Source organism: Vespa velutina, chromosome 25, assembly GCF_912470025.1.
Source record: "Vespa velutina chromosome 25, iVesVel2.1, whole genome shotgun sequence".
Lineage (NCBI taxonomy): Eukaryota > Metazoa > Arthropoda > Insecta > Hymenoptera > Vespidae > Vespa > Vespa velutina.
Genome location: NC_062212.1, coordinates 832,702 through 849,245, shown reverse-complemented (window position 1 = coordinate 849,245; position 16,544 = coordinate 832,702). Strand labels below are relative to the sequence as shown.

The 16,544-nt window shown below is 32.6% G+C and overlaps 1 protein-coding gene across 7 annotated transcripts in view; it reads right to left on the bottom strand.

Annotated features, from left to right (window-relative positions):
• Window positions 1–1,510: 1,510 nt before the first annotated feature.
• LOC124957287 (histone lysine acetyltransferase CREBBP) overlaps window positions 1,511–16,544 on the bottom strand; it is a 22,208-nt gene continuing 7,174 nt past the window's right edge. For 2 of the 7 annotated variants that reach the window (XM_047514190.1, XM_047514196.1), the window contains 21 exons: window positions 14,813–15,063; window positions 14,189–14,581; window positions 13,786–14,074; window positions 13,352–13,657; window positions 12,860–13,183; window positions 12,503–12,694; window positions 9,682–12,269; window positions 9,320–9,477; window positions 7,226–7,336; window positions 6,962–7,096; window positions 6,361–6,837; window positions 6,057–6,222; window positions 5,528–5,704; window positions 5,178–5,411; window positions 4,758–4,988; window positions 4,566–4,685; window positions 4,120–4,424; window positions 3,631–4,032; window positions 3,192–3,510; window positions 2,556–2,970; window positions 1,511–2,303 (listed from right to left, as the gene is read on the bottom strand). In XM_047514190.1, coding sequence (XP_047370146.1) covers window positions 1,828–2,303; window positions 2,556–2,970; window positions 3,192–3,510; window positions 3,631–4,032; window positions 4,120–4,424; window positions 4,566–4,685; window positions 4,758–4,988; window positions 5,178–5,411; window positions 5,528–5,704; window positions 6,057–6,222; window positions 6,361–6,837; window positions 6,962–7,096; window positions 7,226–7,336; window positions 9,320–9,477; window positions 9,682–12,269; window positions 12,503–12,694; window positions 12,860–13,183; window positions 13,352–13,657; window positions 13,786–14,074; window positions 14,189–14,581; window positions 14,813–15,063 — 8,069 coding nt within the window. In that variant the 3' untranslated portion in view covers window positions 1,511–1,827. The remainder of the gene's footprint in view (window positions 2,304–2,555; window positions 2,971–3,191; window positions 3,511–3,630; window positions 4,033–4,119; window positions 4,425–4,565; window positions 4,686–4,757; window positions 4,989–5,177; window positions 5,412–5,527; window positions 5,705–6,056; window positions 6,223–6,360; window positions 6,838–6,961; window positions 7,097–7,225; window positions 7,337–9,319; window positions 9,478–9,681; window positions 12,270–12,502; window positions 12,695–12,859; window positions 13,184–13,351; window positions 13,658–13,785; window positions 14,075–14,188; window positions 14,582–14,812; window positions 15,064–16,544) is intronic. The other 5 variants (XM_047514195.1, XM_047514197.1, XM_047514194.1 and 2 more) reach the window with 4 other exon arrangements.

Sequence of the window (16,544 nt, the reverse complement as noted above, 5' to 3'; positions counted from 1 at the left end):
TCTCTCTCTCTCTCTCTCTCTCTCTCTCTCTCTCTCTCTCTCTCTCTCTCTCTGCCCCTCCCCCTCCCCCCTCTCTCTATCAATTGCAATTTCGATTACGAATACACGCATACATACACACATACACGCATATTATAAATAAAATAAAATAAAAAAAAAATCATTCATATATATATATATATATATATATATATATATATATATATATTAATTGGGGTAGTGAGTTGGGGAGGGGATAGAGAGGAATGAGGAAGAGTGATAATAAGGAAAATGAGGGTGGTAGGAAGGGGGGGGGGGTAAAAAGTTTAGAAAAAATAAAATAAAAGGGGGAAAAAGAAAAAAAAAAAAAAAAAAGAAAAAAGAAAAAAAAAGAAAAAGGAAAGTAAAGAAGAAAAGAATGGTGTTGTATCACACGAATTTAAAGAATAATATTAATATAAATGTTTAATATGTAATATGTGCTCTATACGCACTCGCAGTTTCTTAAAATATTTTTTTCCCGAAAGTACAACTCATTTTGTTTTTGTTCGCATTTTCTTTGTTTTGTTTATTATGTTTTTTATGTATGTATGTGTGTGTGTGTGTGTGTGTGTGTGTGTGTACATTGTCAATATGTATTTATGTATGTATGTATGTGTATTTTGTTTTTAAACGTTTAAATAATGTTTTTAAAGTAGAGACGAGAATTATTAGTCGCACATCGTTAACTAAATTCCACAAAGTGTTTTCTCTCTTTTTTTTTTGTTTTCGTTTTTTTTTTCTTTCATTTATAGTTTAGGAACGCAGAACGGATGGAAATAGTCTTCATCATCATCATCATCATCATCATCATCATCATCATCAACATCATCATCATCATCAACATCACACACATCATCTTCTTCTTTCTTTTCTTCTTTTTTTTCCCCTCTTCTTCTTTTTCTTCTTCTTACAATTATTATTATTATTATTATTATTATTATTATTATTATTATTATTATATTATTATTATTATTATTATTACTATTAATTATTAATTATTATTATAATTATTATTATTATTATAATTATTATTATTATTATTAATAATATTATTAATATTATTATTATTATTATTATTATAATTATTAATTTTAATCCTGTCGCACAAAAGAGTTTCTTTTGTTTTGTTTTTTTTTTCCTTTCCTTAATTTCTTAAATTCCTTCCTTCCTTCCTTCCTTCTTTCCTTTCGACAAATTTATTTCCGAAGGATCGAATCCGTCTCTCGAGTCACAGCCAGCTCTCTTTGTGTTTAATTATGCCAGCTGATTGACTGATCATGAAGGGCGTGGTGGGGTAGTAAGGGTGGGGGGTGGGCGATTGACGCGCGAGGGGCGAGTGGGGTAGGGCCTGGGTCGAGGGGTGGGCTGATTAGCTGCTGCTGACGACGACGACGACGACGATGATCGACGACGACGACGACGACGACGAGGACAGCAAGACAGCAACTAATACAGCGATAAAGAACAGCGGCAAACAGCTTTTTTTTTCTTTCTTTTCTTTTTTAGCGGCGATAAAAACACAGCGAATAAGAGTTTAGCTTAAATGGTGTCGTCAAACAACCCCGAGTATGAGAAAATGTTTAATCTCTTTTTTTTCCTCCACACACACACACACACACACACAAACATACACACATATATATATATATATATATATGTATGTATTTATACAGTACATTAGCGAAAGGTGTGTTCTTCATCTTTTTCTTCATCATCTTCTTTCTCTTCTTCTTCCTCTTCTTCTTCTTCAACTCTTAAGTTTTAATAAACAGTCACTTAATAAACAACGAACGTCACTAACAGTCACTACAACCCCTCAACGAACTTGGAGAGTTGGTCTTGCGGTGTCATAGGTGTCACTTCACTTGTGTCCGTACCACTTGTTGGTGGTGGGGCAGGTGACGGATGATGTGGCATCGTAGCAGGATGGCCAGTAGGTGCACCACCAGCCCCGCTCAATTGGGATAACATCATTTCACTTGGACCACCTAGTTCATGAGCAGGCGAATGTGTCGGTGTCCCGTGTGGCGGATGATGATGGGGCGATGGTACTGGACCAGAACGAGGTGAAGGAACTGGTTGATTACGTGGCGATGGGACCGGCCTCGGTGAAGGATTTGGTTGCGGCGATCTAATTGGCGGAGGTGAACGAACAGATTGCATAAGCTGTTGTTGCACGGATATACCTGGGGGTCCCATAACGCCTTGGGGCGAAGGTACTGGCGGTGGCGTTGGCTTCAATCCTGGCTGACCGTAACTTTGCTCGTTAAATCCACCATAACCTAAATAATGGTGATGATGATTATTACAATAATCGCGAATGATCGTTGTTTTAATTTGATAACAATACAAATTTAAAAAGAAAGAAGAAAAAAAAATAGATGGAGGAAGATGAACTCTAATATCAACAGAAAGAAAGAAAAAAAAGAGAGAGAGAGAGAGAGAGAGAGAGAGAGAGAGAGAGAGAGAGAGAGAATGAATAAAAATGTTTTTGAGAACGAAAAAAAGAAAAAAATCAAACCAAATTTCTTTACCAAGAAGAGATGGCCTGATGGGTCTCTGTTGGCCGTATGGTGGTGCAGGTGGTTGCGTGAAAGGTTGTTGCTGTTGTTGTTGTTGTTGCTGCTGCTGTTGAGCCTGTTGTTGTTGCTGTTGCCTTTGCATAACCAACATTTGTTGCTTATACCATTGCGTTTGTTGTTGAACTGTTTGCTGTTGCTGTTGTTGCTGTTGCTGCTGCTGCTGCTGGTTCAACATTGCCTGTATTTGCATCCTACCCGGCTGCTGCTGCTGCTGAGGATGTTGCTGCTGCTGCTGCTGCTGTTGCTGCTGCTGCTGCTGTGACATCATATGCTGCAAATCAGGTTGTTGTTGTTGAGGCTGATTAGGACCCAATGGTCCACTTACTCCACCGCCGTGCTGGCCAGTTTGTTGCTGAAGGGCAAGTGCCTTTTTATTAAGAAGACCAAGAAGGTAATAGAAATCAATAAATCATATAAGAAAGTGTGTTGAGAAAAAATAATTATTATTATTATTATTATTATTAATATTATTATTATTATTATTATTATTATTAATATTATTATTATTATTAATAGTATTATCATCATTATTATTATTATTATCATTATCATCATTTTAAAATATTTTGTAAATAACAAATAACATACCCGTTGTTTTATAAAAGCGGCCATTAAAGGTGGATTACTCTTGAGTATTTGTAGTATTTGGTTTTGCTGTTCAGGAGTATGAGGACTTCTGAGTGTTTGCATTAATTGCTGCAAGGCATGCTTGTGCATATTGCTTTGAGCCTGAGCAGGTGCCACTTGACCTACCGGACCTCCGATGACACCTGGCTGCCTTGGCATTTGACCACCCATTGCCATAGTCGGTTGACCCTGATGTTGTTGCTGTTGTTGCATCAATTGTTGCGGCGTTTGTTGCCTCAATCCAGGATTTTGTTGCATCACAGCGTTAGGTTGGTACCTACTGTAAACGAAAAAAAAAAAAAAAAAAAAAAAAAAAAAAATAAAGAATGATAGGTCAATATCAAATATTAGTGTCTTATTAAGAAAATCAATCATATTAAAAATTTCTTGGATACTATACCTGCCGGTCCACTGATCCATAGGAATAAGATGTGTACCAGCTGGATTTGGCATTTGCACAGGCATCGGTCTTTGCATTTGTGGAGGTGGCATAACACCGCCTGCCTGACCACTTACACCAACACCACCACCTGGTGTTACTTTACCATAACCAACATGCGGTGCTTGTTGTCTAGCGGCTTCTTCTTGTACCTGTTTAACAACTTGTAAAACATGTGCCGGTGGTGTCTGCGTACCAGGCTTCAAACCAATTCCTGGTTGATGCGGTGATGGTAAATTCGTTGGACTAACACCAGGTTTTATAGGAACACCGGCAACTATTGCAACGTTTGAAGTTTGTTGTCCTGCTTGCATAGCTCCAACTGGTCCAGTAGGTCGTGTATTCATCACAGCCATTCTCCTCCTATATATATATATATATATGATTTAATCAATTATTACATAGGGAAATATTAATTTTATTTCCAATTATAATTTTATATATATTAACCTTAACAGTTGTGCTTGCTGCAAACGTTGCTGAAGTTGCTGTTGTTTTAATTTATGTTTGATATTAGAACAGAATGGTACAAGACACTTGGTTTCTTGGCAGTGCTTCGTATGATAACAACAGCATAATGTTATCACTTGCTTGCAAATTGGACAACCACCACTTGTCATTCTCTTACAGACTTTAGTATGCGTTACTACTCTCTTCATCTTTTGACAACTTGGTAACCGACAATTAGCATCTCTACATTGGCAAGCATGTACCAATGATTGAATACATCTTTGTATCAAGAGTTTTCTTGCTTCCTATATTTGTTTTTTTTTTTTTAAATAAACAAAAACAATCATTTTGTTAATTCACGTTCTTTATTTTGTTGAAAAAAAAAAAAAAAAAAAAAAAAAAAAAAAGAGAGAGAGAAATGAAAAGATAATCTTTTTTTTATTTACCTGTGGATTAACTTGTTTTGCATCAACTGGCGATGATCCATCGTCCAAATCTAAACCAAGTTTCTCCATATGATGAGGATGTCCGTCCTTTTCTTTACAACTGATGCATAAATCAAAATCCTAAAAGAAAATTTGTCAAAGTTTTATGACACATATATATATATAAAGAAAAAGAAAAATTGTATCACTTACATCACAGACAGTACAATGGTATCTCGTTTCAACGTGACTCTTACAATTATTACAAGTATAAACGAATTTGTCTTGACCTTGATTATGTAATTCATATAACATTGACATCGAGCTAAACTTCGCTCGTCTTAACGATGAGAACTCGTAATGTTTTTCTCTAGCCATTGTTAAGAAAGCATCACGTCCATCCATAAGATCACAATTAATAACAGGATCTGGATCTTGAATTGGCTGAAAAAAAAAAAAATAATAATAATTACAATGAATTAAAATGTTCAATAAATTTAGATCTTTAAATTGATTGATATTTAGAAGATAATAAATGTTCCTTTTTTTCTCTCTATTTTTTCTTTGTATTTTTATTTATTTTTTTTATTTTTTTATTTTTTTTCTATTCCTTTCTGTCATTTATATACTTACTGCTAAACTGGCTGCACTTTGAGCGCTATGCAACCTAATTACGAAGAAAACTTCCTTGTGTTTCTCCATGGTCGCAAATATTTTAGCAGAGAGATCATTACCAGTTTGAGGAGTGTTAGACTTTTTACTATTTTTTCTTTGATTCGCTTTAGATTTATTAGACTTTTTAGCCTTTTTCTGTCCTTTCTTCTTACCATCCGGACCAGTTTCAGAATCTTCATTTAATGAAAAGATCTGAAAAAAAAAAAAAATACAATCGTTATACATATATATACATATATGTGTTCCAACGAGAAGAAATGTAATTATTTACAAAATGTTATTATTAAGAAATGAAAAATTAAACTTACAGCATTAGCTGCAGCTGCGGCAGCCTCTGCAGCTTCAGCTTGTTTACGTTTCTCTTCCTCTTCTTGATCCAATTCTTTAATACTTTCTTCCAATACATTTGGCCAAAAGTCACCCTCAAAATATGGCAAATCTGCTGCCGAGGATAACTTATCCTCCATCGCTTGCTTCAAAATATCCTATATGCATACAAAATAAATAAATAAATAAATAAACAATAATAGTAGTGATAAAAAAAAAAAAAATAATGATACAACAATCATTTTATTTTTCATAATATAAAATTATTAAATAATGTTTGTCTGACAATCCTCTGTTCAAAATGATCAATGCGATAAGAACAATAGCTTCTTCAGACAATTTACTTTAAGTCTCATCTGACATCTGACTACGATCATTTCGTTCGACAGATAACACTTGAGACTACAAATAATATATTAAAGTTCTTAGACGTTTGTGAAGAAAAGAAAAAATAAATAAATAAAATAAAAATAAAAATAAAAATAAAAAAAAAAAAAAACAACAGCATACCTTGTAATCGAGTACTATTCTTTCCATAATTCCTTTATCCAACATTTTCTTATACCACTCTTGCAATCGCTTAGGCTTAGGAATCTTTTGTTCTTGAGGATGGCAGTGGAATATATAATCATCTCCTTCCGATGGTGGACAAGCCCAAATATGAGCCATAGTATAACTATATATAAATTATATTCAGTATATATATATATAGAGAGAGAGAGAGAAAGAGATTAGGCAATAATATAATTGATTAAATTCTAAGAATTAATATCTTTAAAAAAAAAAAAAGAAAGTATATATATATATTACTAACCCAAGTTGTTTAGCGTAGTCTAAATATCCAAGAAGTATTTCATGATAAACAGCAGTACGAAATTGTCTAGGCCGGAAGAAATGTACAGAATCCAAGTACGCTATGTAAACTCTTCTTGTATTTGGTGGAGTGCATTCGCTTCCATATTCTTGTACGTGCATACCAAAAAAACATACGTCCGTACCGTCGACCTCTTCAAATGCAAATAATGCCTTAGCACGGTATGGAAATTCACCAGGCATATCACCATTCTCTACGAATCTACTTCTCATTCCTGGTTTAACTTCTACTACTTTATCACTAGACGCAACAACTCTAATGGCTACCTCACCGGCGCCAGCTTCCTTCTTCTTAAGAAAATTGTTCACCCGCGTTTCAATATACGTTCCTAATTTTGTTACCGGCAAACGTTTGGCGTTAAACTTATTCTCTTTACGCTTCTGTCCTTTCTTCTTTAGACAATTATCACAGGTAAATCTATATTATACGTATTTGCAAAAAGAAAAAAAAATTAATTAATTTCCAAATTATTTAAATGCATCTGTGTATGTGTCTGTCTATGCGAAAATAATTAATATTTATTTAATTAATATTTACTTACCCTAATGGCCAAATTTGTTCCATATGTAATACACAAATTTGATGTACTTTCCTACCGCAGTCTGTGCACACAACAAAAGGCTCTAATTCTAAATGATCGTTCTTCATCTCCTGGAACTGTTCTTTCTTGATGGCACTATTAAAGATACATATTTTTATATACATATATATATTTATTTATATATATATATGTGTGTGTGTATTTAACATATATAAAAATATATAGTATATATATATATAATCTTATTTATATATAAATACTCACGTTTGTGGTTGTGTTGGGTCATCTCCTAACGTCACAGTGTCACCAGGTATGTCGTTGAAACATTTCTGACAGAAGGTGTATCTGTCGGAAATAAGACCATATGCCTTTAGACTATCGTTCCAATAGATTTTTTTATAGATCCAAATTTCATGCATGCATCATATATTTTAATTCGGTGTTCAAAAAAGGCCAATATTTTTCACGTTCCAAATTATCAGTCCAAATCCAATTTTGACAAAGGGACGTGGTTTTTTTTCATAATTATACATGCAATTATAAATTTTCATTATTATTATTATTTTTTGTTTTTTTTTGTTTTTTTGCCAATTATTAATTATTTCATATAATATATATATATATATATATATATATATATATATATATATTCGTTTTTATATTTGTTCCCAAAAGTTGTGGAAATTCATTGTTCACATTTATTTATTTATTTAATTTTTTTTGTTTTTTTGGAAGTATTTTATATATATATATATATTTTTTTTTTTAATTTTTATTTTTAATAATTATCATTCGTTTAAAATATTCAGATTTCCAAGTTCATTTTTGTCCAATTTTCCAAATATCAATTTTTCGTTGCACGAAGAAGTAGTAGTAGTAGTAGTAGTGGTGGTAGTAGTAGTAGTAGTAGTAGAGTAGAGTAGTAGTAGTAGTAGAGTAGTAGTAGAGTCGGAAAGAAGCAAAGGATGTGGGCAACACAAGAAGCAAGCAGCAAACAAGGATTTGTGTGCACGTGCGGAACCCATGGGTAGAGCGAAGGTACCATATACAAAGAAGAAAACAAGTGCCATTGTTAGACACAATATATATATACATATATATACATATATATATATATTGTGTTATATACAATATATATGTATATCACAAAAACGAAAAAAATATAATATACTAATATAAAAGGGGGAGAAAAAAAAAAAGAAACAAAAAAAGGATATACTTAAGAGTTACACAATTCATTTTTTAATATGTGCAATTTAGAGAATTTTCAAGGGGGGGTTGGGGTGGGAGGATGGAAAAAAAACAAATTTTCTTAAAAGAAAGATCTCAAGGGGAGGATGGGAAAGTAAATAAATAAATAAATGAGGACATCAAATTAACAAAAAATGGAAAAAAAAAATATATATATATATAAGTTAGCCTCGCGAGCAAATCAGATACTTCAAAATGTATATCCCTTAAGCATTTAAATAATAATAATAATTATTATTATAGTAATACTAATACTAATACTAATAATAATAATAATATTAATAATATTAATAATAATAATAATAATAATAATAATAATAATAATAATAATAATTAAATCCTATACGTGTGAATAAAATCTTAAAAAAAAAGAAAAAAAAAAAAAAAAGAAAAGAAAAGAATAAAGTAAAGGAAAAAGAAACTACTAAGAAGAAAAACATATAAATAAATTACAATAATAATAATAATAATAATAATAATAATAATCTTACTATTATTATTATTATTATCATTATTATTATTATTGAGATTAGAGTTAGAAAATTTGTCTTTGTTGGTCAGGGGACTGGCTTGAAACGGTCTGAATTAACTGCATCAAGCTAATTAACCTGCCATAATTTAATTTGGCGCATTCGATACAAGAAAACTTTTAAAAAGTTCAAAAGTATCAAAGAGATCGAACGCGCACTACTGGTGTCTCTATCATTTCTTGAATGATTTACACAATCAATAGAGAGAGAGAGAGAAAAAACAATAAAATCAAATCAAACCAAATATAATAAAAACATTCTCATCTAAATTGGTAATGCCATTTATCAATTCAGAATAAATTCGAATAAAGAAAATGATGGGAAATAAACCAAAGAAAAAAAACAAAAAAAGAAAGAAAAAAGAAAAAAAGGAAGAAAGAAAAAAATGTATATATATATATACATATATATACACACTACTCAAATATTTCCTCATGCAAATTATTTCTATAATATTAAAACAAAGTACAATAAAACAATCATCATCATTATTATTATTATTATTATTCTTCTTATTATTATTATTTATTTATTTATATATATATATATACATATATATATATAAACTTATACTGACCTGTTCTTATATGAGTAGTATTTAGCATCTCTTGGTATCGTACACAGCTGCTTCCCATAGCAACAGAGTACTTGTGGATTGAATGTGTATTTCCTACCGCAACAGTATCCTAAAGCTTGCATCACTGGATCTATTTCTTGTTCAAAAACTTCTGATAACTGTGAACGAAAAAAATCAATGTATATATATATTACAAAAAAAAAAAAAAAAGAAAAAGAAAAAAAAATTAGAAAAGAAAAAAGGAAGAAAATAAAGAGAAAAGTAAAGAAAAATATCATATATATATATATATATATATTTTTTGTTTTTATATTAAAAATTTATGATGAAATGAATAAAGAATAAAATGAAATGTATTTTACCTTTGTACAATATCTATAAACTCGAGAAGTTTTGCGATTATAAAGCCAAGCATTGTCGAACATCATCCAAACATCATCGACATATTCCCAAGGATCGCTATATTGTCCTGTATCTAATTTTCTTTTGATCGTTGAAAGATCCATTGGTTTTTTAACAATATCAAAATAATCAGGTATGCCCAATGCTTGTGGATCAACTGGTTGCCTGAATGGTAAAGATTCTGGATCCTGTCGATACAATTTATCAAGCGTTGGCATAAGTGCTTGGCGTAATTCATCAGGTTTAAACAAACACAATCTTTTTTTATCGGATGATGTACCGCTAGGTTGTATTGGTTCAGGAACAAGAGGTTTTATATCAGACGTTGTCGTATCTTGACTTGACATTGAAGTAACCGTCTCTTCTTTTATACCAGATGATTCATCTTTGACAACACCCTCGGCTGAACCTTCCTCCATTGGTTCACTTTTAATTTCGGTTTTAATCGATACATCATTGTTAACATTTTTACCACCGTCCATCCTATCCCTTAGCCATTCAATATCAGAACCGTCCTCTTGCTTAATTTCCATCTTCATATTTTCCTCTTTAATCGAATCCAATTTTCCTTTATTATTGTTCATTGGCGGACTAGGAGAATTATCACGATCCAAGGCCGCCGTAATAGCGGCCATTTGCGAAGACATCGATGAACTTCTTGGGGCATTTAACGCAGCTCTTTCCTGGGAAGTCATACCCTTTCCCAAACTTGCAAGGCCAGCTGGCGATGGTGTCGTACCCGGATGAGGTGGGGTTTGATTAGCGGAAGATACAGTCTGATTTGGAGTCATTAACGAAGGAACTATTGGCGTATTAGGGGTGGAAGTTGTAGACTGAGGTCCATTTGTTGTTGTAACAGGACTAGGAATGGGTCCACTTGATGCAGGAGGTGGTATAGTTTGTGGTGTTGTTGTGGTTATGCTAGGATCACCAGGCGTAGAAGCTGACAATGGTCGATTATTACTAAATTGTTGATTTTGTTGCTGATTAGTTTGTTGTTGTTGTATATTACTGAACGGCGACGGTGCTTGTGGCATTGCAGTAGCTGCGGCACTTTGATTCGAAGTACTTGTTGGTTGTTGCTGTTGTTGTTGTTGACTTTGTGGTTGTGGCTGTGGTTGTTGTTGTTGTTGTTGTTGTGGCACACTTTGTGGTTGTTGTTGTTGTTGCTGCTGTGGTACACTTTGTGGTTGTTGTTGCTGTTGTTGTGGCACACTTTGCGGTTGTTGTTGTTGCTGCTGCTGTTGCTGCTGCTGTTGTTGTTGTTGTTGCTGTTGTTGTACCACTTGAACTTGAGCAAGCCTGACCTTCATGATATCAGGAAATTGATGTTGATTTTGTACGGGACTACTATTAGGTAAACTGGAAGTGCCATTGGAGGTTGGAAATTGACTAGTCGTTGCTGATGTAGTTGTCGTGGTTAAATTAGCCTGCGACATTTGTGCCTGACCGAATGGACTAAGACCGGAATTTTGAACCATACTTGGGTTAGATGTTGATTGTCCATTTGGACTGGGACCAGAAGGGCCAACAAGTAATCCTTGCTGTTGTTGTTGTTGCTGCTGCTGTTGCTGTTGCTGTATTTGTTGCTGCTGTGCTTGTTGAGCTTGCTGTGCTTGTTGAGCTTGCTGTACCTGTTGAGCTTGCTGTGCCTGTTGAGCTTGCTGTGCCTGTTGAGCTTGCTGTTGTTGTTGTTGCTGCTGTTGCTGCTGCTGCTGTTGCTGCTGCTGCTGAGCAGCCTGTTGTTGTTGTTGCTGTTGTGGAAATTGCATTCGATTATGTTGAATGCCCATGCCCGATAATGGTCCAATTTGGCCCATGTTAGGTGAATGCCTCCTTAAATTTGGTGGTACTTTGCCGATCGGCCTTGACGGTAAAATCCTACCAACATCCTGTGGTGCACAAGGCCGTAAATCAGGACCAGCCGCGCCCGATGGTTGAGGCTGTTGTTGCTGTTGGGCCGCTTGCAATTGCTGTTGCTGTTGCTCTTTTCTTTTCTGACGTTTCTCCTCCAGTTCCTTTTGTATTTTATAAATTTTCTCGGCCAACAAGTGATAGTACTCCGACCTAGAATTGGCCATCTCGTACATATCGCCCTCTACTTTCCTTGCGTATGCCACTAAATTGTGCATCCTTTTATCGAGCATCGCTTGCGGATCAGGAGTTGGAAATATTGCTTGGACCAATTTGTGAACTAAGTGATTCCTTAGATCTGCCGTTACCGACTGATGCCAAATTTTAGTCTCTTGTACTGGAGTAGCGGTTACTTGTCCTGGTTGAAGTCCAGCAGGTAATTGTAAACCGGAAAGTTTGTTTTCTCCTAAAACACCTGGCTGTCCTGACTCGTTAAAACCACCAAATAATTGTTGCATGTTTACGGATTGTTGTATATTAGCCGCTGTTGCCGCTGCTGCTGGCATTGGACCACTCGTTGGAGCGGTTTGATTACCAGCTACACCAACCGTATTAGGATCCGAATTTAATGGTAAGGATACGTTTGGGGCTACTACCTGTTGGCCTGCACCAACCACAGATTGTCCTGGTGCAGCTTAAATATTAAATATCATTTATTATTTATTTATTCTTATCCTATCTCATACAGTATTAATTAATTAATTAATAATAATAATTATTATTATTATTATCATCATTATTATTATTATTATCATCATTATCATTATCATTATCATTATTATTATTATTATTATTATTATTATTATTATTATTATTATTATTATTATTATTATTATTATTTTACATCATCGATTAATTTTATTTTACCTTGTGTTTGAGGTTGCGTCAATCTAACGTTACCAATGGTACCAGGTGGTCCTTGCATTGCAACAGATGGCATTCTAACACCTCTACCGACACCTTGAGGTGCTAACAGGCCAGTAGTCGTCGTAGGACACGTTATACCCAAAGCATCATATGCTCTCCTCATCTCTGATGGGCTTGGATTTGGTTGAGTAGCTTTTTTATTAAAAAAAAAAAAAAAAAAAAAAAAAACAAACAAACAAACAAATTTTCATTTGATTCTCAATCAATTTACTATTTGTATTAACGGCAATAAACATTTCTCAAAAAAAGAAAAAAAAAAGAAAAAGGAAAAAGGGAAATATGGGGAAATAAAATTACCTCCAACAGAATTTGTAGTCCTATTTCTACTTGCTTGTTTTAAAGGCAAACAAACAGGACAGTCACTTCTATTACAGTGTTTCCAATGATTAATAATTTGTCTAGATGAACTACAGTGTGGCACTGTACAATTTTTACCCGCTTGGCAGGTAGTCATATGCGTCAAAACATTTTTCATAGTCTTACAGTCTGGCAACGTGCATTGCCACATTTCACCATTAGATTGGCTCTCTCGTCTTTGACATTTATGGGCATGGAGAAGGAGTACCAATTGTTGTTGGATTAATTTACGCTTTTCTGGATCCGCAGTCGATTTTGAAGCACCTATTATTATATTTTCATTTTTTCTTTTTCATTAAGTAAAACCTTCTTATAAATAAATTTATAAATACATTATTATAATTATCATCTTCTTTTTAATTATTATTACTATTACTATTACTATTATTATTATTATTATTATTAAGTAGAAAACAGTTTTTTTTTTCTTACCCGTTGGCGCACCAGTACCAGGCATCTGACTTTGAGTAGCTTGTTGAGGTCCTGGTTGTCCGCCACTTGGTGCTCCTGATTGAGGTTGAGCTGGACTTGGTGCAGGTGGTTGTGCTTGTTGTGCCATACCACCTTCTTGACCACCTGTAACATTCGTGGTACCGATAGGACCATCCGAAGCTCCAAATCTTCCAGCTTGCATAGCAGCCATATTTGTTGTTACAGCTTTCTGTTGAGGTGCAATTACGCCAACAGGATTGTTAGTACACACGGTAGCTCCAGGGCCTGCTCCAGTACCCGGAGATCCTAAATATATACATATATGTATATATATATATATATATGTATTATAAGTAAACAATTTCTCATATAACTAATTTATAATATTTAATTATATAATTAATAATATAATATTTATTATATAATTAATTTACCATAACCGTATGGACTGGAAGCACCAAGTTGTCCCATATTGGGCATATTTGTCATATTGGGAGGTGCTTGCATTCTTGGACCACCTTGTCCCGGACCAACTATTCCAACTTGATGTACTTGTTGGTGAGGACTCTGTCCTTTTGCAGAACCTACCATATGGGCTTGCTGCTGTTGCTGCATAGCTACAGCTCTGGTATTAATCATTCCAGGACCATTTTGCATTTGAGCTACACCATGAGGCCCGCTAGGATGATGAATCCCTTGAGTATTAGGGCCCATCATGGATACCTTAAATAAGAAATTAATAACGCTGTATTATTTATACTCAAATATAAAATACCTGATTAAAGCATAAGGTTTTTTTTTCTAATAAATATATATATATACAATATAAAAACTTACTGTATTTAGAGGTTGCTTGTTTAAACTGTTGGTTACAATTAAACTTCCACCTGCCATTCCACCCATACTATTATTTCCACTGGCACTACTCGTCATTACTAAACCAGAGTTCATTGCACCCGGCATAGACATAGTTGGATTAGTTCCGGCCATACTCATTGACGATTGAAGATTTCCCATTGAATTTGCAATGGACATTTGATTGTTTGCCAAAGAACTAGCTATACTGCTAGGTAAGTTTCCAAGGCTGACGACCATTTGTGGATCGACTACTCCTTTAGAGACGGAAACGTTTGGTGGAGATTGCATGTTTGGACTTTTGCTACCCAAACTTCCAGCAGCCATTACCAAAGAATTCGCAACCAAGTTTTTATTTCCCTGATTGGAAAAAATCTTAAATAAGAAAAAAATGTACGGTGCATAATTGATTTTTTTTCTTTTCTTTTCTTTCTTTTTTTTTTTTTTTTTTTTTTTTTTTTTTTTTTTTTGTTTTCTTTTTTTGAATAACGTTTATGAATCATTGAAAAAAAAATTCATATATATATATATATATATATAAATACAAATTTATATTGCTCTAAAAATTATTTTCTATGTCTCCCAGATAATAATCATAATAATTACCTGCTGCTGGATAAGATGATGAGATAGTTGCTGTTGTTGTTGTTGTTGCTGCTGCTGTTGCTGCTGTTGCTGTTGTTGTACATGCTGACGTAATTCTGATTCAAGTGTCCCATTTTGTTGCCCTGGACCTGGACCAGGGCCTGTCGCCGGTGGTTTAGCACTTTCAGTAGCAGATCCCCAAGATCCCGACGTTAGTAGATCATCAGGTAGATCATTTTCAAGATCAAACATATCTGTGTTTGTTATGTAATCTGAGAGAATAATAAAATTATATTAGTAATTGTGTTGTAATACGTTTATATAAGTATGTAAAAGAAGAAAAAAAAAAAAAAAAAAATAAAATAAAATAAAATAATAATAATGAAAATAACAAAATCTGCTGGTTACAGAAAAAGTATTTTAAGTCGATAAAGGGGAACATTAATGTTTTATCTTGAACGACTAATTATAAATTTATTTTTTACTAATGATCAATTCTTATATCGTTTATGTATTCGTTAAGATATCATTTATATGTAGAAAGAAAAAAAAAGAAAGAAAAAGAAAGAAAGAAAAAAAAGAAAATATATATATATATATATCAACACTTTTTCCCATAACCAGTCGCATGTCAATAATAACTGATATTATGCGTGATATGTACCATAGAGACCAAGAAAACCATTAGTAATTTTATAAAGATTTAGTACCATCACCATGTAGCTTTTATTTTTATTTTTATCTTTTTTTTTTTTTTGTTTGTTTGTTTTTTGCTTTGTTTTATAAATCTAATTTCATAAACGAAATTCCAAATCCTATTATATAGCACAGTTTGTTTACTTATATGACACAGTCCATATTTATTTATCTTTATTGTGTTATAATTTTTCTCTCTCATATTCATATTTATTTTCAATATATAATATATATATATATATATATTATATATTGAAATATATATATATATATATAATATAATATATATATATATTAATGAGGAATATAATTTCTTAATGAGAGAAAAAAAAAAAAGAAAAAAAAAAAAAAAGAAGAAGAAGAAGAAGAAGAAAAATAGAGAGAAAATAAAAAAGAAAAAAGAAAATTTTTTTATCAATAATTTTAAAAACAGTTTCCTTAAATATTTCCATGAAACAGTTTTTTAAACAAGATATAAAATGTTTGCCTATTCGTTCTCATTTATCCATGACTGACCGACCATACATGACGGAGAAAAAAAAGGGTTCGTGTAGGAAAAATACAAATGCAAAGATTCTACGGGTAAAAAGACTATAATGAAGAAATATATATATATATATATATATATAAATATATAAATATATGAATATATAAATATAAATATATATATATATATATAAATAAACAAATATACATAAATAAATAAGACATGAGACATACACTGCAAGAGCACAACTTAAGGGAACTTATATATAAACTACAGAGCATAATACAAATTTGATCACAATAAAATCGTGCTACAAACTCTACCAAAGCAGCAAAGCTACTGGAGACGCCAAACTTTAGAATAAATAGAGTCATGCGAAGAAATAATATAGTAGATATTTCACTCTCTCTAATAGTAATCTATTCAAGCGAGATAATCAATGCTCTACACTGTTGTACAACTGTTCCTTCTTCTCTCTCATGTAGATTAATTAATCAATATATATATATATATATATATATATATATATATATATATATATATATTGATTATATATATATATATAAAGAT